The 23816-nt window shown below is 57.9% G+C and overlaps 3 protein-coding genes across 5 annotated transcripts in view; 1 reads left to right on the top strand and 2 right to left on the bottom strand.

Moving 5' to 3' along the window:
* Nucleotides 1-2233, top strand: part of UPF1 (UPF1 RNA helicase and ATPase) — a 33395-nt gene extending 31162 nt beyond the window's left edge. For both annotated transcript variants that reach the window (XM_069590623.1, XM_069590624.1), the window contains exon 24: nt 381-2233. The gene's annotated coding sequence lies outside the window, so the exon portion shown is untranslated. The remainder of the gene's footprint in view (nt 1-380) is intronic.
* A 318-nt stretch (nt 2234-2551) lies between these two features.
* Nucleotides 2552-4327, bottom strand: GDF1 (growth differentiation factor 1). The gene is made up of 2 exons (XM_069590627.1): nt 4006-4327; nt 2552-3391 (listed from the first exon to the last, which is right to left on the bottom strand). The coding sequence occupies exons 1-2, from the start codon at nt 4325-4327 to the stop codon at nt 2607-2609; spliced, it is 1107 nt and encodes a 368-aa protein (XP_069446728.1). The 3' UTR covers nt 2552-2606.
* A 290-nt stretch (nt 4328-4617) lies between these two features.
* Nucleotides 4618-23816, bottom strand: CERS1 (ceramide synthase 1). Of its 2 annotated transcripts, none has more exons than XM_069590626.1 (7): nt 23315-23804; nt 20933-21092; nt 15831-16011; nt 13579-13740; nt 12900-13047; nt 12583-12692; nt 4618-4708 (listed from the first exon to the last, which is right to left on the bottom strand). In XM_069590626.1, the coding sequence occupies exons 1-7, from the start codon at nt 23549-23551 to the stop codon at nt 4666-4668; spliced, it is 1041 nt and encodes a 346-aa protein (XP_069446727.1). In that variant the 5' UTR covers nt 23552-23804; the 3' UTR covers nt 4618-4665. The 2 variants fall into 2 exon arrangements, with proteins under 2 accessions (XP_069446727.1, XP_069446726.1); XM_069590625.1 differs by lacking the exon at nt 4618-4708 and adding an exon at nt 5905-6455 and having other exon boundaries at nt 23315-23816.

Raw genomic sequence — 23816 nt, 5'->3', positions numbered from 1 at the left:
AAGGCCGGTCACGAGGGTGGAGAAGGCCCAGCCCCTGGGTGCCTGCGGCGCCTCTGGGTGTGCGTCTCAGTCCCTCGAGGGCCCCGTGTCCTGGTTGTCTGCCCATAACAAGGCCAGAGTGGAGTTAGAAGGCCTTGGGCCTGCCCCACCCACCAGTGACCAGGGGCTGCGGGAGCTGGTGATGCTGGGAGCAGGGGCGGGGCTGTTGATTGCACAGGCCCAGCAGCCGTGACTCTCAGCCACCTTCTCTCTGGGTGGGAAGTCAGTGGTCTGGGCTCCCAGCTGGCCACTGGAATGGGGGAGCCTTCCAGGCCATGTCTGCGAGCTGCCCTGGCTCCCACCTGTTCTAAAGCCTCTTGCCCTCCCTCTCTCCCTGACAGGTGGCAGCGGAAGAGCTAAGCTATGTGGCTTAGTCCATCAGCATCTTATTCTGGGTAATAAAAAATAAAAATAAATGGATACCTGTTTTCCACTGCTAAAACTGAAGCACCACTGTGAGCAACAGGAGGGAGAGGAGCACCCGAGGGAGAGAGGAGCCCGAGACAGAGCGAGCGCCCACTGCTGGCACGTGGCGGCAAGGAGCCGGAAGGGAGCGCGGGAGGTGGGGCGGCCGCGGAGGACCGCCGCCAGCGAGCCCCGCCAGCCCCGCTCGCGAGGAGCCCAGCTCGCCCGCCGTATCCACACCTGGGTCTGCGACCAGGGCGGAGGGAGGAAGACCCTCATCTCAGAGTAGCCCTTTCCTCTGTTCTTTCTTTACTTTTCTCTTTTATTGAAAGGGGACTACGTTTTAGCAGGAAAAAACTTGGCGTTTCTGTGCTGAGCAGGCTGCTTGCAGTGGTGGCCGTGCCGGGAGAGCCCCGCAGAGTGTAGGTTCTGTCCACACCGGCTCTGATACCGCCGCGCTCATGCTGCCTGCGTTCTAGGAGGGTTTTCATTTCAAGAAAATATGGTGGTTTGTGTTTTTCTGTTTGTTTTTTAAAAATTCTTTCTAAGGAGTACTGAAAAATATACTTTGCTGAGTTTGTCTCTCAAATCTTAGTGGTGGGCCTGGGAGATGCGAGAAGCTTCCAGAAACGAAGTTTAAACATGCCAACACAACTCAAGATTAGAATCAACACCTGCGATGGGACGAGGATTGTTTTCAGTTTTTAGCTTCCAGCAGCTTCTCCCAGAGCATCAGGGCAGTGAGGGAGCACAGTCCTGGGCCGGGCAGGCAGCTCCGAGGCTCCGCTGGACTCCCAAGAAGCAGAGCGCCTCCCGTGCGCTGTGGACTTGGCCCCACAGGAGGGGCTTCAGGCCGGACTGGCCATGAGGTCAGAAGGCTAGAAGGTGGCTGTTCCCTGGCCAGCTGCTGCTTCCCCAGGGTCTTTCCTGAGGATTTGGTGAAAGGCAGCAGTCAGGAGGACCCGTCCCTGTCCCCAGGGAGGCCCCCACCACCCCTGAGGCCAGTTGGAGTCACTGAACGCCCCCCCACCTCCACCTTGTTCCCCACCTGCCCCACTAGTTTGGAGCCGCTCTACACACAGGCACAGCTTTGATGAGGTGGGGTCATTTGTGGGAGGGAGACAGTAAGTTTCCAAAATAAGTTGAATTTGTGCTAAAGGGCGTGAAAGAATTGGTCACATCAGGTGTTACATGGGGCCTCTGCCTGGGTCTGAACTGCAACTCGAAGTTACTGTTGCTGCCCGAGGCCCCCCGACGCCCAGCTCTTGGCACATGGTGGGGTATTAGCCGCCTTGGCCGGCCCTGGTTGGGGACCATCTAGCCCTAACCCTGCCTGTCCGGGCCCTGGTGCCCCTGACCCCACCATCCCCCTCCCAGTGTGCCTTATCCCACAGCCTCCAGCTGGCACACGGGAGAGAGGGGACGCAGGCCCCCTTCCTCTGGCACTCAGGAGGGCGGGGCACGGGCTGCCGCCTCTGGCAGGCCTCGTGTTTATCACCTTCGCTGCAGGGCCTTCGGCCCCCGCTTCTTTTGGTAGCTGCATAGTTTGGGTAGGTTTCTGCTGTGGCCCCTCGTGTGCCGTCCCGTGGGTGACACACCCACCACCCTGGTCTGTTCCTGGGAATGCTTTGCCTCTGCTTTGTGCTGCTTGCTTTTTTTCTCCACCTTAGCAGCAGTCACTGCAAGTTCCCCAAATTAGAAAAACATCTGTACCAAGGCAATGTAACTTTTGGTTTTTGGTCAATTTGTTTTAAGCTCTTTTGTCACCAATAAAATCTTAATAAACATCTCTCGCTTTCACACGGGCTGGATAACTGCAGGGGTGTGTGGCAGAGCACTTGCCCGGGGAGGAGGGGGGGGGAGTCTGGCCAGTTGAGGATGTGGGGTTCAGAGCCACCTTGATGACAAAGCTGAGACAGGGCTTGAAAAGGGCCTGGGCCGGGCGGTTCCTAGGTCTCAGGCACATTAGATGTTGGGCTCTGGGACGGTTTCTCCCGTGGCATCACTGTTGGGAACCCCCACCTATTACCCTCGTGGTCAACGGTGATGGTCAATGGCTGCCAGCCCCCCACCCCCCGGGCCACGTAACAAGACCAGTGGGGACAGCTGCGCGGACCACGGAGTGTTTATTGCTGCCCCCCCCCCCCCGCCCCGCCCGCCCCTCAGCGACAGCCGCACTCGTCCACCGCCATGTCTTCGTAGCGCCGCAGCACCACGTTGTCGCTGTTATCGAAGAAGAGCACGGAGATGGGCGACAGGCGCGCGGGCACGCAGCAGGGCAGGCCGGCGGCGCCGGGGGCGGCCGCGTGCATGAGCGTGCGCAGCACCGCGTGATTCAGCGCGGGAGCCCCGCCAGCTTCAGACAGCACCGCGGGCAGAGCGCACTTGCCCTGGCAGTAGTTGGCCAGGAAGCCGCGAGGCGCGATGACCCAGCGGTGCCAGCCCACCTCGCGGAAGCTCACGTAGAGCCGCCGTGCGCGACACGAGTCCCCGGAGCCACCACCCACTGGCGGCTCGGCCTCGCGCCGCGGCCGGGCCAGGGAGTGGCACAGGCGCTGGTCGAGGGTCACCAGCAGCAGCGAGGCCTCGGCCAGGCGCGCGCAGGCCGCGAGCGTCCGGTGACGCAGCGCCAGCGTCAGGCGGAGGCTCCGGGGCGCCGAGGCGTTGCGGGCCCAGATGGAGCCCAGCAGCTCAGCCCGCACCGGCTGTCCCAGGGTGGGCACCACCTGACGGAGCCCCACCCGCCCGAGGCCTGCTCCCGCTGGCGCCACACTCAGTTCCCAGCCGCCAGTCGTCCCCGCTGTCGCCTCCGCAGCCGCGAAGCGCACCTCCAGGCGGGCCTGGCTCGGGCGCTCGGCTGGTTCCACGGCCGACAGGTCGAAGACGACGGTCCACTCAGGGCACTGCCCTGCGGCTGGGGCGGGTTCCGGGGAGCGGGCGGCCGCTCCTGGGAAGAAAGGGAGAGGGCTTGGCTGGCGCTGGGTCCCCTCTCGGTGCTGGCTGGCCCACGAGGGGGTTCTGGGGTGGGGGCTGCAGAGAAAGGTGAGCGTCCGGAGGTGGGGCCGCACTGTCTGTTAGAAGGTGTCAAGTGGTGTGAAGCGCCAGGGGGTGGGGGAAGGGCATCACTCGCGAGGAAGAGGCCCTACCCAGTTGGGGTCAACCCGCGGTTGGGGACTTCGGCAGACAGGGGACCGCGTGCGGGGATCGGGGGAGATCGGCAAGTGGGGGATGAACGAAAGCCCGCCTGGGGCCAGGGGAACCGATGCTGGGGCGGGGTGGCATCAGCAGGAAGGCATCAAGTGGTGTGAAGCGGCAGAGGGGCCGTGATGGAGTGGGGGCAGGGCTTCAGCTGCAAGCCAGGGGGCCCGGCTCGGAGTAGAAGAGCCTGGCTTTCGGACCGCTCCCTTCGCTGTCCCCTATCCCCTGTCTCCACAGGTGTCCACGCGCAGGACCGCATGGAGTACTGAAGCCCAGGTTGCTTGCGGGCTGGACGGGATGGGTGGGGATCCTCAGGGCTCTTCGGCCTCCCAGACCCACGCCGCCAGCGCAGACCCCACTCACCGCTGTCCAGGACGTGGCGCACGATGTTTCCGGCGACCCCCAGCTCCTCCACGTGGCACGGCCGCAAGGTCGCCCTTGGGGGCATCCTCCGCGGGTCTGCCCTGGCCTCCTGGTGGTCCCGGCGGCGGAACAGGCGCCACATGACAGGGGGTACGGGCCGGGATTTGGGGGCGCCCCGGGGCACGTCGGGCAATCCGAGAGCCTGGAGCAGGGCGGCGGCGGGGCCCGGGGGCGCGGGAGCGCAGGCCGGGGGTGATGAGGGCAATAGCAGGGCCAGTAGGAGGAGGACTTGGCGGCCCGGACGGCGGCACAGAGGTGGCATCTTCCTCACAGGCAGCGGCCGGGCGAGTGCTCAGGGCCTGTCGGGCTCCCTGACCTGTGGGCTGGGGGCGGGACCGGGGTCCCTGGAGAGATCTGGGCTGGGTCAGGGTCCCGGGGGGTGTGGCCGCGATCCTGAAGCCGAATAGGGACCAACTGCGGGGGCGGGGTCTCCGGGGGGCGGGGCAGGGGTCCAGGGGGTGGCCAAGGAGTGGGTTGGAGAGGGAGCGGAGCCTGGTAGGGTTAGGGTCCCTGGGGCGGGTTGGGGAGCCGCGTGGCTGGTCTCCGAGGGGGAGGTTGGGTGGGACTGGGTCCTGGGCGGCGAGGCCGGGGTGGAGGAGTTCAGAAGCGTTTGTCCTTAACCAGGCCATTCCTCAGCGGCTTCCTGCGAGCCAGAACCGGCCCAGGTTAGCCTGGGGACACCACGCCCTTGCGGAGCGCCCCTCACCCCTGTCCTGCCCTCCTGGCCTTTCACATCTCTTTTCCCAGCTCCGCCTCCATCCTTCCTCCCAGCCTATAAAGCCAAAAGACCCTGCCATCTGCCTGCTGGGCAAGTGGTCCCTGCTCCTCCCCACAATTAAACCCTTCTCTCCCCTCCCCACCTCCTGAGCCACCAGTGGCTGCTGAAGGGCAAGTTACCTACCATCTCTGCCTGAACCAGGACCTGGACCTCTGCCTCCACAGGAGGCAGAATTGACCAGAACCTCCTGTGACCCCACTGGAGCGGGGCAGGCTCCTTCCCACCTCCAGGAGCCTTACCAAGAAAGGCTTCCCAGGTCACGATTCTCCACCCACTGCCCGCTGTCTACATCTGCCACAGCCCTATTTTGCTTCCATGTCCTTAAAACAAGTTATGTAGTGTTTTAAAAAAGAATCCGTACTATAAGTGCCCAGCTTGAGATCCCAGAGAAAGACCCCTAACTTCTGAACAATGTGCACCGTCTGCTTCTTTTGAACTGTCTAGAAAGATGTGTGCTCCCTTCAATTTTTCCAAATGGTGCGGCTGAGATGGCACCCATGTGCTCTGGCGCGCTCCTTAATTCCATCTTCCCTGCCTGTGTTAGTGGCAGATCTCTGGGCTTCCCACTGGGAGTGGACCTGCGCTCTGAGGGGTCTACCCAGCCCCACCTTACTGGACCCAACAGGTCTGCCCTGCTCCTCCCTGCTCCTGCCAGCCCTTGCTCAGAGTTACGCCCTCTTTAACTGCTAGTCTGCTGATGCCAAGATGGACCTCGCTGCAGCCTAATGGTCATGGCCATTGGCCATTCCTGTTCCCACGTATGAGAATCCTTCATGCCTTTGCACGTGATCGATCCATCAGTCTCTGCTGAAGTGAGTTCTACAGCCCAGCTTACACACAAATGTATTTTTTTGAGCCAGTAATACATTCTTGGGCTTCCCTGGTGGCTCAGCGGTAAAGATCCTGCCTGCCAATGCAGGAGACGTGGGTTTGATCTCTGGGTCGGGAAGATCCCCTGGGGAAGACAATGGCAAGCCACTTTATTCTTGCCTGGAGGATCCCATGGACAGATGAGCCTGGTGGGTTACAGTCCAGGGGATAGCAAAAGAGTCGAACACGACTTAGCAACTAAACAACAAATATATTCTCATGATCTAGACATCAGAAAGCACAGCAGACTCAGTTTGACTGGATGACTCCGAGCAATCCACCAGTTTTCCTGAGGATCCTCAGAGACGTATGTGGATTACTGCCCCCTGCAGCTCTCTGGCCCACAGACCCTTTCCTAGGAGGACGCAGACTTTCCCGAGCAGACGTCTCAGTCACTGCGATTCGCTCTCCCCTTGGGCTGGAGCCCTGGAGGTCCCTTCCTGGGAGCACGTCTCTCCCCCTCAGCCCACTTCTCCGTGGGTTGCTGCTCTCTCACTGCCACCACAGGAGTTCTTTATCTAGGAGATCAGAGATAAGCCCCCTGTGGACCGCCCATCTGTCCCATAGCTTCTGGCTTTGCCTGTTGGTCCCTCCGACAAGAGCTTAGGTGGGATTCCTGGCTTCTCGAGTCTTCTCATAGTTCTGTTGTTGGACGACAGTCTCTTGTTTCTGCTCCTGTTCGATTGCACAGCTTTCATTTCTGCACCGACATCTTTGATCTTTTGGAAGTTTGTGCTGGGGGCTTATGTGAGATAAAGATAGTTACCAAGGAAGCGTCCCACTGACACTTCTTCCCTCCCGGGGTTCCTTCTTTGTTTAAAGTTTGATGGGCTCAGCTCTGTTCCTGCTGTTTTTAATTCCTATACTTTTATAGAAGTTTTAATACCTCCAAGGATCTGTATTCCCTGCCCTGGACCTTTTTATCAGAGCTTTCCTGGGGTGATTCAGGTTTGTTTTTCTGCACAAGCTTCCAAGTGTCCCCTCCCTCCTCAAAACCAGTGTTAGTATTTGTGGGGGGAGGGGAGTACCCGATTCTGGCAGGATGGCCTCTCTGCAGTATCAGATTTACACTTTTGTAGTCTCAGTGCAACACTGCAGGGCAAGAAAAAAGTCAGAGTGAGGGTGGAAACTGGAGGGAGATGTGGGCAGGCAGGGACCCAGGTGCTTTCTGGATATTTTCTTGCGGGTAAGGAGAAGGCAGAGAAGGGGGTCTCTCGAGGGTTTTGCAAGGTTTTCACCTCGAGTTGCCATCAGCTGCGATGGGCAAATGTACAGGAGAGGTAGTTTGGGAGTGGGGCTGGGGGTTGATTTTGGATATTTGAGAAGGTGCTGAGAATGGCGCTCAGAGCAGCACTGGGAGCTGGGAGAGGCACTGGGAAGTCGGGTTGGATTCAGTGACCCGGGGGGGCGGGAAGCCAGGCACACGAGCAGGAAGGCAGCAGAAAGTGAAGCGGGGAGCAGAAGCAGACTGGTGGTTGCAACAGGAGGGGTCGGGCTGGGTACGGGGTTTCTTTTGGGGGGCTGACAAAAATGTCCTAAAACCACAGTGAGGGTTGCACAACCCTGTGGATGGACCCAAAACATTGAATTCTACATGGTGAATGGGGCAAACTGCATGGTGTGTGAATTCTATCTTGATAAAACTGTTTTTAAAAGGGGGAGGGGTTAAGTGACCACCAGGTTTGTTTAGCATCAGTGGGGCAGACAGGACTGGTCTCAGGGGTTGATGGGGGAAAGATCCCAGAGGGAGCTGGGTTCGGGAAGGGAGGGGAGGGGGCCGCTGTGCTGTAAAGGGGGATGGGGTGGGGAAGATGCTGGCTAGACTGGCACAGAAGGGCAGAGAGAGAGGCGGCAGTGCCAGAGTGCGGCGAGGGGCCTGGATGAACGGCAGTCCCACCAGCCTGAGAGGATGACGGGGGCTTCAGGCCGAGGTTTTGCCCAGGGCGTGGGGGTCACTGCAGGGGTCTGAAGCTGGAGGCCCAGGAGGGGTCCTGTGGAGGCGGATCAGAAGAGAACCAGCAGGAGCAGGGGAGGCATCGGTGCCCCCCTGCCACAGGATTTGTTCTTCCACTCCGGGGTCCTTCGAAGTGATTCTCAGTCGCCGTTTTCTTACTGTTTTCAGACCTAACTGAATCTTCTCGTCATACGTGGTCTGCATGATCCTTTTTCTGAGCAACTGAGGTTGCTCCTGTGGCCTGTTTTTTTTTTCTTTTTTCAATTTTGATCAGTGTTCTGTGGTTTAAAAGAGCATCTGTCCCTGAGCTTCCCTGATGGCTCAGTGGTAAAGAATCCGCCTGCCAGTGCAGGGAGACATGGGTTCGATCCCTGAACTGGGAAGATGCCACATGCCTGAGTCACAACTGCTGAGCCTGTGCCCTAGAGCCTGGGAACCGCAGCTACCGGGCCTGCGCGCCCTAGAGCCCGCGCTCTGAGACAAGAGAAGCCACCGCGACGAGGCGCCCAAGCACCACGACCAGAGATCAGCCCCCGCTCGCCGTGACTCGAGAAAGCCCAGGCAGCAGCAAAGACCCAGCACGGACAAAAAAAATCATAAAAATTAAGTTTAAAAACACAGAAAAGAACGTCTGTTCCTGCTTCTGAGCCGCCCGCCGAGGAGCGCGGACTTAACCTCCCCGGGTCCCCTCTCGCCATGGTTTAGGGCTGCATTGTGCAGGTTCCTCCAGATCAACGGTTACACCTGAGTGTCTCTTCCTGTCCTCTACTTGCAACTTGCATTTATCCTGGAGTTGAAGTCTTTTAACCAGGTCAGAAGTGGGTTTATTTAAAAGCCCAGTCTCGTAAATGTCATGATTCCATGAAGATTTATTTGGATGCCTATTATATGAGATTCTGAGCTCTATTTTGCATTACTTATTCTGCTTCTTCTAACTTTCCTTTTCTGTATTTGTTATGCCTGTTTCTTGTTCCATTCTCCCCTCTACACCCTAATAGTGTTACCGTAAGTACTCACTATAGCTGGTTTCCCTGGTGGTCAGACAGTAAAGAGCCTGCCTGCAATGTAGGACACCCAGCTTTGATCCCTGGGTTGGGAAGACCCCCTGGAGAAGGAAATGGCAACCCACTCCAGTATTCTTGCCTGGAGAATGCCACGGACCGAAGCGCCTGATGGGTTACAGTCCATGGGGTTGCAGAGAGCTGGACACGACTGAGCGACTAACATAGAGAACCCAGAGGTGATCCCCTGGGGCTTCCCAGGCGGCGCCAGTGGTGAGGAGCCCACCTGCCCATGCAGAAGCCACAAGAGACGCAGGTTTGACTCCTGGGGCGGGAAGACCCCCCGGAGGAGGGCACGGCCTTTATTTTGTTTTTTTTTTTTTTAACCTTGACCCAAACATGGCCTCTTTGTGATTCTGTTTTGATTTTCGGCTGTGCAGCATGTGGGATCTCGGTTCCCAACCAGGGATCGGACCTGCACACCCTGCAGTGGAAACGCAGAGCCCACGCACTGGAGCGCCAGATAAGTCCCAGCTCCAACTTTTTCCAGTCTCCGCGATCAGGCATTGACAAGAACTTTACCCAGACACGTGTCAGTTTCTCTGCGGGTGTATCTCGGGCATCGTTTTCTTGTTTTCTGTAATATTCTCGTAGAGAAAATCTGCAAGTGCTGAGCATTCTTAATTTTTGTTCCTGTGGGTATTCTTTTTTCTTTTTCTCTCTTGATGGGGATGCTAGGGACAATTCAAGCCAGGGTCTCATTCAAGCCAACACATATCTTTTCTCTTGAGTAACTGGTTTTCAAGTTGTATACAAGAGTCCTGGTTTCCTGTTACTTTCTTTCAGCGTTTGGGGTGATATCTGACCCCACAGTCTTCCAGCTCCCTTGTTGCTGTTAGTCCGTCACTGTTTTGTAGGCCATCTCTTCTTTTCTGTGGCTGTTTTACATTCCCCAGGCTCCTCTGTCTATGGGATTCTCAGGCAGGAACACTGGAGTGGGTAACCATTCCCTTGTCCAGGATATCTTCCCAACCCAGGGATTGAACCCAGGTCTCCCACACTGCAGGCAGATTCTTTGCCATCTGAGCAACCAGGGAAGCCCCACGTTTGGGCCAAGGATGCTTTTTTATTCATGCTGCTGACGATTTATGGTTTGTCACTTTCTGGAAGAAGTCTCAGTGTTGTCTTCTCACTGTTCTCTCTCCCTGTCTGTCTCTTCTTAGAACTCGGCCAGATAATTCTCACCATTCGAGTTGTCATATTTTCCATGCGTTTAGCTGCATTCTGGATAATTTCTCCACAGCTTTCAATTTACCGATTCTCTTTTAAGCTGTATCTAATTGTGGGAGACAACTTCTACAGCAGGTTGAACAGGAGTCCCTAAAAAGATACGTTCCCATCCTAATCTCTGGAACTGTGAATGTGACTATTTGGAAAAAAGAGTCTTTATAAATGTAACTAAGTGAGGGAAATTGCAAAGAGATGACAGTGGTCTAAATCCAATGGCAAATGTGCTTATGAGAGAAGAGCTGGAGACCAGAGGCCATGTGGAGACAGGAAGTGGAGACTTGAGTGATGTCGTCACAAGCCCAAAGGAGCGCCCAGAAACTGGGGGAGGCAAGCAAGGACCCTGCCTAGACCTTCAGACAGAGTCTGTGGCTCCTGTTCCACAAGCCCAAAGGAGCGCCCAGAAGCTGGGGGAGGCGAGCAAGGACCCTGCCCTAGACCTTCAGACAGAGTCTGCGGCTCCTGCTGACACCTTCACGTCAGACGCCTGGTCTCCAGAACTGTGAGAGAATAACCTGTTGTTCTAAGCCCCCTGGTTTGCGGCACTTTGTTACAGCAGGCCCAGGAAAGTAACAGAACATCCGATGCTGTTTTGACCGGTCTCTCGTGTCTTTCACATTTCTCATAAACTTTCAACTTTGGAATAATTTTTTGATTTGCAGAGATAGTATCAAGAGTTCCAGGGCAGGCCTTGTCCAAGCTTCCCCAAATGCTGACATTTTATATCTGCACAGTACATCTGTCACAGCTGAGAAACCAACGCTGGGGACACTGCTGTGAGCTGAACAGTAGACTCGGTTTGAATTTCACCAGCTCTTCTACAGCCGTCTCTTCTGGCCCAGGACTCCATAGCTGCATTCAGTCAGTCTGAGCTAGGACAGCCCCTCCGTCTCTTGTCTTCCATGACCCGACGGTTTTGAGGTGTCCTGAGCTCTTCTGTGGCACATCCCATGTTCTCACTGCTTTTTATCTCATCTTGTTTTGCACTCAACTGTTCTCGTTATCCTTAAGGGTTAGGCTCAGGCAGCGTTCCCTGGTCCCCTGTCATCTCTGTATGGAGTTTGCTCTTTGCCATCCTAGCGGGAATGCTGCCCTTTGCAGCTGGAGCGCCAGCCTCCCAACCCACATTCTGGCTGGACATTCTTGGGGGAGACAGAGCAGGGAATGGGGTGTGGCTAGGGGGTCTGACTTTCCCTTTGCCTTGGGCTTTCCAGAGTTCACTATCTCATAGCAGAAAGAGCTTTCAGAGTTTCAGACTTGGCCGAGCGAGCGCTCCCCTGACCTCGTCCCTGAAGTCATCTTTAGTCCCTGCTTCTTCCAGAAGCCTCTGAGCGTTGGTCAGACTCCTTGGTGAGGCCTCACCGATCTCTATGTGCAATTCCCAACTCAAATCGCTGGGCACGGACAATCCAACACCCTTAGAACTAGATTCCCAGCTCCCACCCCCATGGCTGCACACGGCCCTGCCCTGAGTCCCGTCTTGGTAAACGGCAGCTCAGCCAGAGGTCTTGGATCGTCCTTGATTCTTTTATTTCTGTTTCACCTACATCCAGAGCAAGCCTGGTTAGTTCTCCAACACAGCTGGGATCTGACCACTGGGGTGGCCTCACCTGCTGCCCAGCCCTCTAGTGTCCGCCATCCCCGCTCCCTGGCCTGACTCCTCTCTCGACCCCGGGCGCTGGCTTTCTGGCCTCTCTGACCAGCCCGCAGCTCTCTGCTCCCCTTCTCAGGCCTGTTTTCCTCTTCCTCCTCTTCCTTGCTGCCCCTGCTGACCCACGCGTCACTGCACTCTGAGCCCACTGCTTCCTGGGAACCATCTTCCCCAGCCTGGTCCCTCACGACCTCCCTGGACTGTTGTCAGTCCAGGGGCCAAACCAGAGGGTCTGCTGGGAAGCACCCCGGGGGCCAGCCTCCTCCTGCCCCGCCTCAGTGCTGCTGAACCATTCCTCGCACTGCCTGTGGGGCGCTGCATGCCTTGGACCTGGCTGGTCACCCTAGCAGGCCCCATTCACTCCTGGGGCCCCTCTAGGCCAGGGGCTTTGGGTGCCGTCTGGCTCACATCCCAGGGCTGGAAGTCCCCAGGCCCACCTCCAGAAAGCTTCCAGAGGTCCCTTTTGCTCTCCGTCCCTATGACTCCTCGGGGCCCAAACCCCGAGCCCCATCTCCTGCTTGGCTGACCAGTGGTTGCCTCAGGGACCTTGAAGCCAGGGAGTATCAGCATGAACAGAGTGCAGGCTCTGGCGCCCACAGCACCCCTTGCCCCCACCTCCACTGCCACCTGCTTAGAGGCTGTTGTCAGTCCTGGCCAACCGCCGCCCCTCACCACTGGGCTTGGCCCTTACAGCTCTCACCACTGAGACCCTGATCTCACCCCTCACCATTCTGCCCCGACCAGGCACCTCTCTGCCCCCACATTCCTCACTGTCTGTTCCGACAGCGTCTAACTCTGTAGCTATGTCCTCCATGCCTTTATTGTAGTCTCTCTTTTGAACGGAGGCTCTGGGTAGGGGGCAGCGTGCACCTGGGCTTCATCCGCCCCCGCGTCTCCAGAACCCGCCCTTAGCACGCTCCGTCAGACAGAGGTAGCTAAAAGAATGAATCAGGGCCGCCGGCCCCTCCAAACTCACTCAGCTTTGCGGGGCTTGGGGCTCGGGGCCTCTGCCGTGTCATATTCCCGCACATCCTTCAGCTCCCGAACCTGGCCCGTCAGCACTTTGGCGGCAAAAGCCACGATGTACTGTGGGAAGGGAAGGCAGAGGTGAAAAGAGAGCCCTGCGCCTCCTGACCGCCGTCTGCTCCAGCCACAGGCCCTCTGCCCCTTGCCCCTCTCACTGGGCCTGTGTGAGAAGGGCCTGCACCTGCAGGGCTCCTCAGGGACGGGGACCGGAACAGGGCCGGCGTCTGAGGAGGGCCGGGGGGCGAGGCCTTGTGGACGCGCACTCACCAGGAACCAGTAGAGGTTCATGAGGGTGAGCAGCAGCAGGAGCACGTTGAAGAAGAAGTAGAAGGGGATGTCAGGCACCGACCGCAGGCTGCAGTAGCTCGTGGCGTACAGGACCTTGAGCGGGAACCAGTAGAGGCGGAACCAGAACCTGCAGGAGGGAGGGGCGGCTCGGCGAGGCTGTGGGGGAGAAGCGGAGGATGGCCCCACCCCGTGCCTGGCCTGTCCCGGCTGGAATCATCCATCTGTCCCTATCTCCTTACCCCACCCTTGTCCATTCCTGCCCATCTGTCTCCTTTTCTGCTCTGTCCTTTCCAGCCCACTTGCCTCTTCCCGACTCACACCGCCTTACTGCCCTGCCAGGCCCCACCCACCTCACCAACCCCACCCGCTTCCCCTCTGGGACCCGCTTTCTCCTTGCTCGGCCACGCCCACTCGTCTAAACCCCACCCCCTTCCCCGCCGGGCCCACCCCGTCTCTGGGACCCGCTTTCTCCTTGCTCGGCCACGCCCACTCGTCTAAACCCCACCCCCTTCCCTGCCGGGCCCACCCCGTCTCTGGGACCTGCTTTCTTCTGGCTTAGCCACACCCACTCAGCTAAACCCCACCCCCTTCCCGACCTGGCCTCGCCCGCCTCCACCAAGGGCCCGCCCCTCCCACTGGGCCCGCCTCCTCCCCACACCAGCTGAGGCAGAAGCTGAGGCAGCCCAGGTCGGCGGCCAGGGCGTGCAGCCTCTGGTGGGCGCCTCCGCGGGACTTGAAGTAGACATTGAGCTTGGTGAACTCCAGCTGCACGTCGCTGATGTCATGCAAGAAGAGCACAAGAATGCCCACCTTGTGGTACCTGGGGGGAGAGCGGGAGAGCAGAGAGGGCCAGTTACACAGGACCCCTACCCACACCCAGGCTCCCAAGCACAGGCCCCCTTGGCCGCCCCCAGGCTTCCTGTGGGCGGGTTCAGAGCCATCCTCCCTGGCCCGGCTGCCCTGCCCATCCCTTCACGGGGCTAGGTCAGCAGTAGCACCCAGACGGAGTCCACCCTGTGGTAGCCCCACCCAGGCCCTCACCCTATCCCTCCTGACTCAGGAACCTCTCTGGAAGTACTTTCTTTGATCCTTCCTCACCCCCTCACGGGTAACCTCACCCGGGACCCCTGACCCCTCTGTAACCCCTGACCCTCACATGTCCAGACCCCTCAAATTTTAAACACGACTGCCTTGCTGATGTTCCCAGGTTTATACATTTAACCTGAACATGGCTACAATCTGCAGGCTTGCCTGAGACAGGCTGGGTCCCCACCGCAATCTGCAGAAGCCTGGAGCCCCGCTCCCAACCCCTCACAGCCGCGTGGCCCAGTGGCCTGAGTCCAGCCTGGATGTGGCCGTGTGCCTCGGTCACGTCTCCGTCCCCACTCTCCTCCTGACAGCTCAGGCTCCCGACAGTCACAGGCTGTGTTCACCACCTAACATCCCTGGTGTTCCTGGAGGCTTCCTTCACCGCCCTTCAGTCTCTGCTCACCTGTCACCCCCAACCTCCCCACCCAACCTCCCCACCTTGCCAGTCCTCATCTTCCCACTCGAATTTCCCAGTTATCACCTTCAGATAAATGCAGGGCTTTTTTGGGGGGGGGGTGAGGGGATGTTATCTGACTCTACCCTCTAGAGCAGGGCTGTCTGATAGAATTTTCAGGAATGATAGGAATGTTCTAAACCTGAGACCCAGAGTCACCAGCTAGAGTCACCAGCCACATACTGGCGCTGAAGTACAGAATGTGTGATTTTATTTAAGTTTAATTAACATTAACAATGCCACCTGTGGCCAGCAGCTACTGTGCTGGAGGGCACAGCTAGTCCAATAGGAATAGAATATGAGCTGTATATGTCGTTATTTTTTAAATTTTATTGGAAGTACAGTTGATTTACAATATTGTGTTAATTTATGCTGTACAGCAAAGTGGTTCAGTTTCATATATATATGTATTTATATATATATAAAGGCTTCTCTGGTAGCTCAGCTGGTAAAGAATTCACCTGCAATGCAGGAGACCTGGGTTCGATCCTTGGATTGGGAGGATCCCCTGGAAAAGGGAATGGCAACCCACTCCAGTATTCTTGCCTGGAGAATCCCACGGACAGAGGAGCCTGGCGGGCTACAGTCCATGGGGTTGCAAAGAGTCGGACACAACTGAGTGACTAAGCACATTCTTACATATATATGTGTGTGTGTGTATATATATATGCTTCTTCATATTTTTCTATTAGGATTTATCACAGAGTACTGTATATAGTTTCCTGTGCTATACAGTAGGACTTTGTTGTTTAACCCTTCTATATGTAATTATTCACATCTGCTAACCCAATTTCGTTTTAAATTTTCTATCAGCCACGTTTAGAAAAAAATAAAGTGGAAGAGGTAAAATGAATCCTAATAATATATTCTAAATAATTCAGTGTATCTGCAATATTGTCATTCAACATGTAAATGAGTAACAAAGGGACTGCAGGCATTTCCACTCTCCTTTGCCTTGGAATCAGAGTGGCTTCTCCATATACAGCAGCTCGTGGCTTGGACAGGCTCTGCCTGAAGCACCGCGACCACATGCGGTGGCCACAGTGGGTTCTGGAACATCAGGGTCTGTCTGTTGGGCTCATGGTCGCAGCCCCAGCAGCACCTGCCACATGGCAGGTGTTCAGTAAACACTTGCTTTGTGACCCGGCCAAGGGTGCCATCTAGGAGGGGTCAGAGTGGCACAGATGGGGTGGGGGCAGGAGGGCCTCTCTGCACCTGTCTCACCCCATCACTCTAGAGTCTCTCTCCAGAAACCTCCCCCACGGACACTCCCATGCCTGACCCAAGGATCAGCCTCTGTCCTGTGCCAGCCTCCTGCCACTGCTCACGCCAGCACCCTCCACCCTGCTGTCTCCCTCTGGACTCACCGGAAGGCGTAAGAGGAGACAATGAGGACCAAGGTGACCACGTGGTGGACAAGCATGACCACTGAGTCCTTGCGCCAAGCATCCAGGTACAGCGTGGCGTAGATGGAATGGCCGTAGAAGCTTCCCTGTAGTAGGTAGGCCACTGCAATGTCCCGTGGCACTGCCATGCCCGTCTTCCAGTCTGGGGAGGGCCGCACCGTGCCGTCAGGGACTCACAGGGCCTCTGGGACCCCCAAGCGACCCCATTCACTCCCTCAAGCCAGGCGGGCGCCCCTCATCTCTGCAGCTGTGCTGGTCACTGGTCTTCTGTTACCCACTCTCCACCCGTCATTGTTTAAGGACAGGCATTACCGTTTAGACCAATTCTAGACCTACAGAAAAAGGTGCTGCTACCCTCAAACTGACTCCTACAAGTCCATCCTAAAGGAAATCAACCCTGAATATTCATTGGAAGGACTTATGCTGAAGCTGAAGCTCCAGTACTTTGGCCACTTGATGTGAAGAGCTGACTCACTGGAAAAGACCCTAATGCTGGGGAAAACTGAAGGCAGGACGGGAAGAGGGCGGCAGAGGATGACATGATTGGATGGCATCACCGACTCGATGGACATGAACTTGGGCAAACTCTGGGAGATGGTGAGGGACAAGGAGGCCTTGTGTGCTGCACTCCATGGGGTTGCAGAGAGTTAAACACGCCTGACCGACTTAACAACAGCCCTGGAATCGGTCCTGCGAGAATTTCCAACTCTGCCCCAGGCCCCCTTCCTGTTGTCTCTTACTCACCAGGCTTGCTCGAGACCCTCTCAGCAAATCCAGACTGATGGAGGTGCCACCTGCCTCGCTGTGCCAGCCAATGCCCATGAGTGTGGGTGCTCCCGCACAGCAGGCCCAGCTCCACCTCCCCTCCTCCTGTAGTACCCCCCGCCCCACCCCCGACACATGCGCCCACCCACACCCCGGTCTTGAGCCTTCCCAGTGACGCCGACCGCCAGCTACTTCCACCACCTCTGTTCTCCCCTCCTCAGCCCATCACCAGTCTCTGCCTGATCTGACCGAGAACTCCGGGCTGCACCCTGCTGTCTGCAGCTCCTCTCTCTTCACCGCATCCTGAAATGGCCTCCACGGGCTCCATCCCAGGCCCCTTGTTCCCACCCCCTGCCTCCATGACCTGGAGCTAGACTCTCAGGTCCCCCTGGAACCCTATCCCCTGGCTGCCTCCTCTGCTGCCTCCTCCAGTGACAAGCCTTCATCTGTGCCCCAGCCCCTCCTGCAACAGAGACCCACTTGGGCCCCTCTCAGAGGGTCCCTCCTTGGTCCCTCTGCCCCGACCCCACCCCTGGACCAGGCACTGCCATCTCCTCCCAGCGCTGCCCCAGCTTCCTGGCCTCCAGAGCCTGTTCCTGACTGCCTGATGGTCCGTTCTCCCCGCAGCCACCTCGATGGCTGGGAATACACAGACCCCATGACCTGGCAAGCCCACTCGGCCTATGGCCAAGGGTAATGAAGACAGGGGCCCTTTACATCCATGTTCATGGAAGGAAAGGGGAGGAGCCCCAGTGCCTGTCAGCAGGTGAATGGATGCACAAAACGGGATAAATTCACACCGTGGAATATTGTGCAGCCACGGAAAGGAAAGAAACATTAACACACTACAATGTGGATAAACCTCAAAAACATTATGCTGAGTAAAAGAAGCCAGACAGAAAACAGTCACAGATAATCACAAACCAATGAGTCCATGTAGAAGAAATGATCAGAACAGGCAAATCCATAGGGACTGAAGGCAGATTAGTGCTTACCTGGGGCTGGGAGAGGGAGGATAGGGAGCTGCTGATGGGGATGGGTCTCCTTTGGGGCAAGATGGAATGTTCTGGAACTAGACAGGCATGGTGCTTGGACAATACTGACTGTGCTAACTGCCACTGAATTGCTTGCTCACTTTAAAACGGTGAATTTTGAAAAATTGTGCTAAAAATATATATAACATAAAATGTACCATCTAGGCCACTTTTAAATTCAGCAGCACTGGGTATATTCAGTTGTGCAACCAATCCCCAAACTCTTTCCACGTTGTTAAACTGAAACTCTGCTCCCACCAGACACCCCCACTGCTCCCCCTCCCCCGAGCCCTGGCCTCCACCACCCTACTTTCTGTCTCTGTGGATCTGACAATCCTGTGCTGTGCTTGGTCGCTCAGCTGTGTCCGATGCTTCGTGACCCCATGGACAAAGGAGCCTGGTGGGCTTCTCTGTCCATGGGATTCTCCAGCCAAGAACACTGGAGTGGGTTGCCATGCCCTTCTCCAGGGGATCTTTCCAACCCAGGGATCAAACCCAGGTCTCCCGCATTCAGGTGGATTCTTTACCATCTGAGCCAGCAGGGAAGCCCATGACTACGGCAGTGGGTGGCCCGTCCCTTCTCCAGGGGAATCTTCCCAACCCAGGGATTGAACCGGGGTCTTCTGCATTGCAGGCGGATTCCTGCAACCAAGCTGTCAGGGAAGCCCGAAGTGTTGCCTCATATAAGCAGAGTCACACAATATCTGTCTTTCTGTGACTGGTTAAAATCACTAATCCTGGGAGTTCCCTGGGAGTCCGGTGGTTGGGACTCTACACTATCATTGCTGGGGGCATGGGCTCAGTCCCTGGCCAGGGAACTAAGATCCTGCAAGCCACATGGTGCAGTCAAATAAATTAATAAATAAAATTAAATAGTTAATTATGTGTTATGTTTAACTAATTTAAGAAACGCAAAACACCCGACAGATCACTCGCCCCCAACTTTAACACGTCCAGGGCTCCCGAGACTTGGGAGGGTCTCTCACCACGTCGTGTGTGCAGCCGCGTAGCAGCGCTGCAGTCAGCAGACAGAGCCCCCCCACCCCGCACCTGCCAGGTGCCTCTGTCCCTCTTGAGAAGGGACATAGAGAAGCCTCTGTGGAAACTGGACACCCACTTTTCCATCTATTGCATTGGCAAGACTGGTACAGTAGAGAGCAAGCATCCCCTCTCCAGCCTTGGGCCCCGGATCTGGGGTAGAGGGAAACGGGCAGCAGATAATTCCCCATCCGAGCTGTGTCTGTACCTCCTAGCACATTTGGAGGGGGGCAGGTAGGGCTGGGTTCTGTCCTTGGACCTCCGACCTCGTCTCCACACACACTCCCTTGCTGCTCTGGACTCGCCATATCCCCCTCCTTGACCTCCAGGATCAGCTCCTGGTCTCCCCAAACCAGCCCTACCTCCACGCCACTAGGCCCCAGCATCAGCTCCACCCTCCTCCACTCTCATGCCCACCTCTGGTTTGGCAGTGAATCCTATCAATTCTGCTTTTAAAAACTTTCTTAATGATATTCTCTCTCTCTCTCTTTTAGTTTGGGTCATGCCGAGTGACACGCAGCATCTTAGTCTGATCCCAACCAGGGATCAAACCTCTGTCCTGTGCAGTGGAAGCAGAGTCCTAACCACTGGGCCACCAGGGGGAATCCCCTTAAAACAGTTCTTAACCACTTCTCTCCCTCCTTCAGCCCTGTTCTGGTTCCAGACACCAGCTCCTGCCTTCAGCGCCTCAAGTCATCCTGTCAATGTCCCCCCCTTCTGCTCTCTGCCCTCTGGTTAAGGCCCCCAGTGCCCCTGCCCCAGATGACTGGCCTCCTTGCTGTTTCTGATCAGCCAGTAGCCTGTCTGTCTGACAGTAGCCTTTACATCTCCTATCTGCCCCAGGCTCCTCCCAGTTCCCACACAGAAGTCACCTTTGGTGGGCTCATTCTCATCCCTGTGGCCTCCCTGGTGGCTCAGATGGTAAAGAATCTGCCTGCAATGCAGGAGACCTGGGTTCAGTCCCTGGATTAGCAAGATTCCCTGGGGAAGGGAATGGCTACCCATTCCAGTATTCTTGCCTGGAGAATTCCATGGACAGAAGAGCCTGGTGGGTTATAGTCCATGGGGTCACAAAGAGTTAGACACTAGCTAACACTTTCCCCATCCCTAAAGAAAATGCCCTTCTCCCCACCTCCCAGACACCCCTATCCCCTCTCCTCTCCTCACTCAAGATTTCTCATCTGTACTTTTCACCATTAACAGACTTCCTATTTCATGGTCTGTTACCCCAAAACACAGGGGTAGGGCCCTTTCTCTAACCTGCCCACAGTTGTGCCAGCACAGCGCCTGGTACACAGTAGGTGCTCAATAAATATGCACCCAAAGAAGCAGCTAGTGTGGTCTCACAGAATAATTTATAAGGAGGAGCCAGAGGCAAGTCCATGCCCAAAACTTTGAGAGAGTTCAATTACAGTTCATTCTCATAAAAGAAAATCGAATGACAACTAAAACCTCCCCCCAGGGATGTATGGCATGGGAAAAGTGGCCCTGCGGACAGCAGAGCCCCAGAAAGACAGACACACAGGGGTTCCATGCTCAGCCCCCTGGTGCCACACGAACCCTCTCAGGGTGTTTATATCACGCGGCAGGAAACACGTCCATGTGTGTCCCAGATGGCCTGTGTGGGCAGGACAAGGGTAGCGAAGTCTGACCCCTCTGCAGACTGTTCTCTATCAGCCTGCCGGTTGGTGCCGGACGACACTGCAGTCACCTTCCTGCCCACCGCCCACCCAGAGCTCAGGCCTGCATAAGACTTCCACATTGAATCCACTTGGTGGATGCAGCCACTTCTCCCCACCTGTATCTCCTCGCCAAGCTGGTCCAAGCCACACTGGTCTTTCGCCTGCCCTCTGGGCCCGGCTCCCCTTCTTACCCAGGATTCATCTCCTGGGAGCCAGAAGAAGTTTCTTATAATCCACAAACCCACCCTATCTAGGATGAAACTCAAGCTCCTGCCCATCCTCCTCTCATCTTTACATATCGAGCTCACGCAAGCCCCAGGGCCTTTGCACGTGCCGGACTGACTTCCAGGGCCCACACGAGGGGTCCCCTCCTCTAGGATGTCTCCCTGAGTCCTGACACAGTGTCAGGTGCCCCATTTCCTGGCCCACAGGCCCCTCGATCACCATTGTCTCAGGGCTGATGTCCAGTATGGGATGTCTCCTGAGTGTCTGCGTCCCGAACAGAGCCCACCCCCAGCTTGCCCACCCCTGGGAGGGGCCCTACCATAGAAGACGGAGGGTGGGTCGTGAAAGAAGGGGTAGTCAGTGCCGAAGAGCAGGTAGGTGCTGTAGCTCCAGGCGCCCAGGTAGAAGAGAAACTTCCAGGCGCTCTCAGGCATCTTGGCGGCATCTCTAGGCTGGAGGCGGCACCGCTTGGCTAGGGGCTATGGGTGAGAAGGTGGGTGGGCCATCAGCACTGGGGGCCCAGATCCACTCCTCCAGGGAAGGGAAACCAAAGCCCAGGGACTCCCCAGGCCAGGCAGTGTTGGGAGGGCCGGGCCAGGTCCCCACAGCTTCCTGGAACCAGAGCCCACGAGTGCCTGCCAAGGGCTAAACTTAGTGCCCAGCTGTCCAGTCACAGTGGCCTAGGGAGGGGAGTGATGGGGGAGACCTGAGAGGAAACGTGAGGGGAGATTGTGAGCAGAGGAAGGGGACATGTGGGCATAAAGCCACGGAGATCATTGGGCCAGTCCAGGGGACTCGGGGTGGGGGGGGGTCTCAACAGGAGCTGGAGGTATGACAGGGAGGAGGGAGGATTAAAGAGATTTGGAAGGGGTGGTAGGGGTGAACCTGTGAAGAGAGCATGGAGGCAAATTTGGGGGCATTTGTGAGGGACACAGGGGGCTGGAACCCAGTGATCGCCAGGGGGAGAAACTTAAGGGGAAGGGGGTGCCTCAGAGGTGGAATCTGGGGAGACCTTAGAGGAACAGAGGGTTGTGGAAGATGAGGTAGGGATGTGGGGCAGGACCTGGGAATGCAGGGTGACAAAGGGAGGATGCAGGAGAGGAAGGAAGACGGTCAGGGAAAAGACATCAAAGATGGGCGGGTCTGAAGGGACATCGGGGAAGGCACAAGAGAAGGGGGGCATGCAACGGTGAGACGTGGAGGAATCTGAGGGGCTCAGAGCCCCTGGAGTCCTGGGAGCAGAGCCTCAATCTCCCTGGGGGCGGGGCTCCACAGCTGCCGGCCAAGCCCCGCCCCCTTCCCCCGAGGAGAGGCTGAGGGGCTGGAGCACCAATAGTCGCCATGGAGACATTTGGAGCCAGCTCCAGTAACCCCGGGCAACCAGACAACTGCCAAGAAGATGAGCTTTGGAGGACGAGGCAGCCCCTCCACCCGTTTCTGGGGAAGGGCGAGCCACAAATTTGGAGTGAGTGCCAGACCTCCGGGGATTCCAAAAGTGGGGGCGCTATGACCTTGCTGTCCCCTACCCAGCTCCCTCAGGAAGTGAGGAGGAAGCCGGCTCCAGCCTGGTAGTCCCAAAGTGACCGTATCCCCTTCCCGGGCTCTGGTGTTCCTGGACCTCCCACCTCCCAGCTGGAAACTAGGAAGGTGGGAGAAGCAACAAAGCCAGACTGGGACCAGAGCTGACATACGGAGGGGCTCTCGTCACGCCTGCCGCCCCCTCCCTGGAGCAGGGTGGTGGCTGGGGTCCCTACCCACCATGTGGGTCAGATGGGGGTGGGGACAAGCAGCCAGACAACATCCCATCCTTGACTTAACAAGGGCCAGCCTCTTCCCCGCCAGCAGAGAAAGGCCCCTTTGTTGGCTCTGGGCACTCTGTCCCTGCACCCCCTGCCAGCTCTGGTCAGACGGGCGAAGTGACCCTAGCTGGTCCTCAGGGGAGTCACAGCCCAGCGATGAGTTCAAACGCCTTCCCACAAGCTCCCAGAGCAGCGACCCCTCCTCAAGGAAGGCAGGGAGTCCGGGCACCAACGTCACCCCCGGTCACTCTCCAGGTGGGGGAGGTGGCCTTCCCAGGCTCGCCGGAAATTCAGTAGTTCTGTCGCGACCCCTTCGGGGCCGTACAGTCCGGCTTTGAGGACCCAGGCCGCGCGACCTCTCCCAAAGACTGAGAACACGGCGTCGCCAGGGAGCCCCGGCTTTTGCAGCCCTTGATCAGAGGGTGGCGCTGATTCCAGAGAGACGAGCTACAGCGGCCGGGCAGCTCCGGCCTCTTCCCCGTAGCAGCGGACAAGCCAGTCCCGCCGCCGCACCGACTCAGGACACCAATACGGTTCGGAGAGCGCCCCGCACGACCCGGAGAAGCAAGGCGCAGACGGCCCCTGTGCGCCGAACCTTCTCCCCCTGTGTCCTCCGCTCCTCGATCTCCGGCTCCACCGGGTCCGAAAGAGTGCGCAGCAGCCAAGGCCCTCCCACCTCCCGGGGCCTCCTTGTGCCTCACTGACCGGATCGGGTCCCCATCTTGAACACCCTACCCGAGTCGGAGTCCCCACGTCCCACGCTTCCCCGGCCCGGTCACACCCCCGCATCCACCCCCACTCCCACCTCTCCCTGACCGATAGGGCACGCGGCGGCCCACGATTCCGCGGCCCGAGCTCCTCCAGCCCGGGGCCCCCACGTCCTAACCCCCAGCAGCACTGACCCGAAAGAGGCGCGAGGTGGCCGCCGAGCGCAGCACGGTCCAGCCGAGCGCGCCGAGGGCCAGCAGCAGCAGCTCGGGCGGCGCCAGGTGCGCGTGCTCGGCCAGGCCGCGGCGAGCAAGCCCCCAGCCGCAGTCCGCGCAACCCCGCGCCGCCGCCAGCGCGCTGCCCCAGCCGCGCTGCACCAGCTGCGCGTAGCTCGGCATGGGCTCGGGCCCCGCCGACCCCGCCGCCGCCATGCCGCCGCTCCCGGCCGCCCCGGCAGTCTGCGCCCGCCCACGGTGGCCGCCGGAGCCGCGCGCCCCGCGTCACGCGCTGCAGTTGGGCCGGGGGGCGCGCTGGCGGGAGTTCTTGGGACGAAGGGGCGGGACTGGCGCTAGCTCCGCCCCGCAGGGAGGGGGCGCGGCGTTTACGATTTCGGGGCGCGCGGTAGCTGGGTCCCCCGGAGGCACCGGCGGCGTCGACCTCGGGTGTACAAGTCCCGGCGTTGTCGCGCCGCGTCCT

Source organism: Ovis canadensis, chromosome 5 (assembly GCF_042477335.2).
Source record: "Ovis canadensis isolate MfBH-ARS-UI-01 breed Bighorn chromosome 5, ARS-UI_OviCan_v2, whole genome shotgun sequence".
Taxonomy (NCBI): domain Eukaryota; kingdom Metazoa; phylum Chordata; class Mammalia; order Artiodactyla; family Bovidae; genus Ovis; species Ovis canadensis.
Note: the sequence above shows the minus strand (reverse complement) of the source record. Positions and strands in the feature narration are given on the sequence as shown.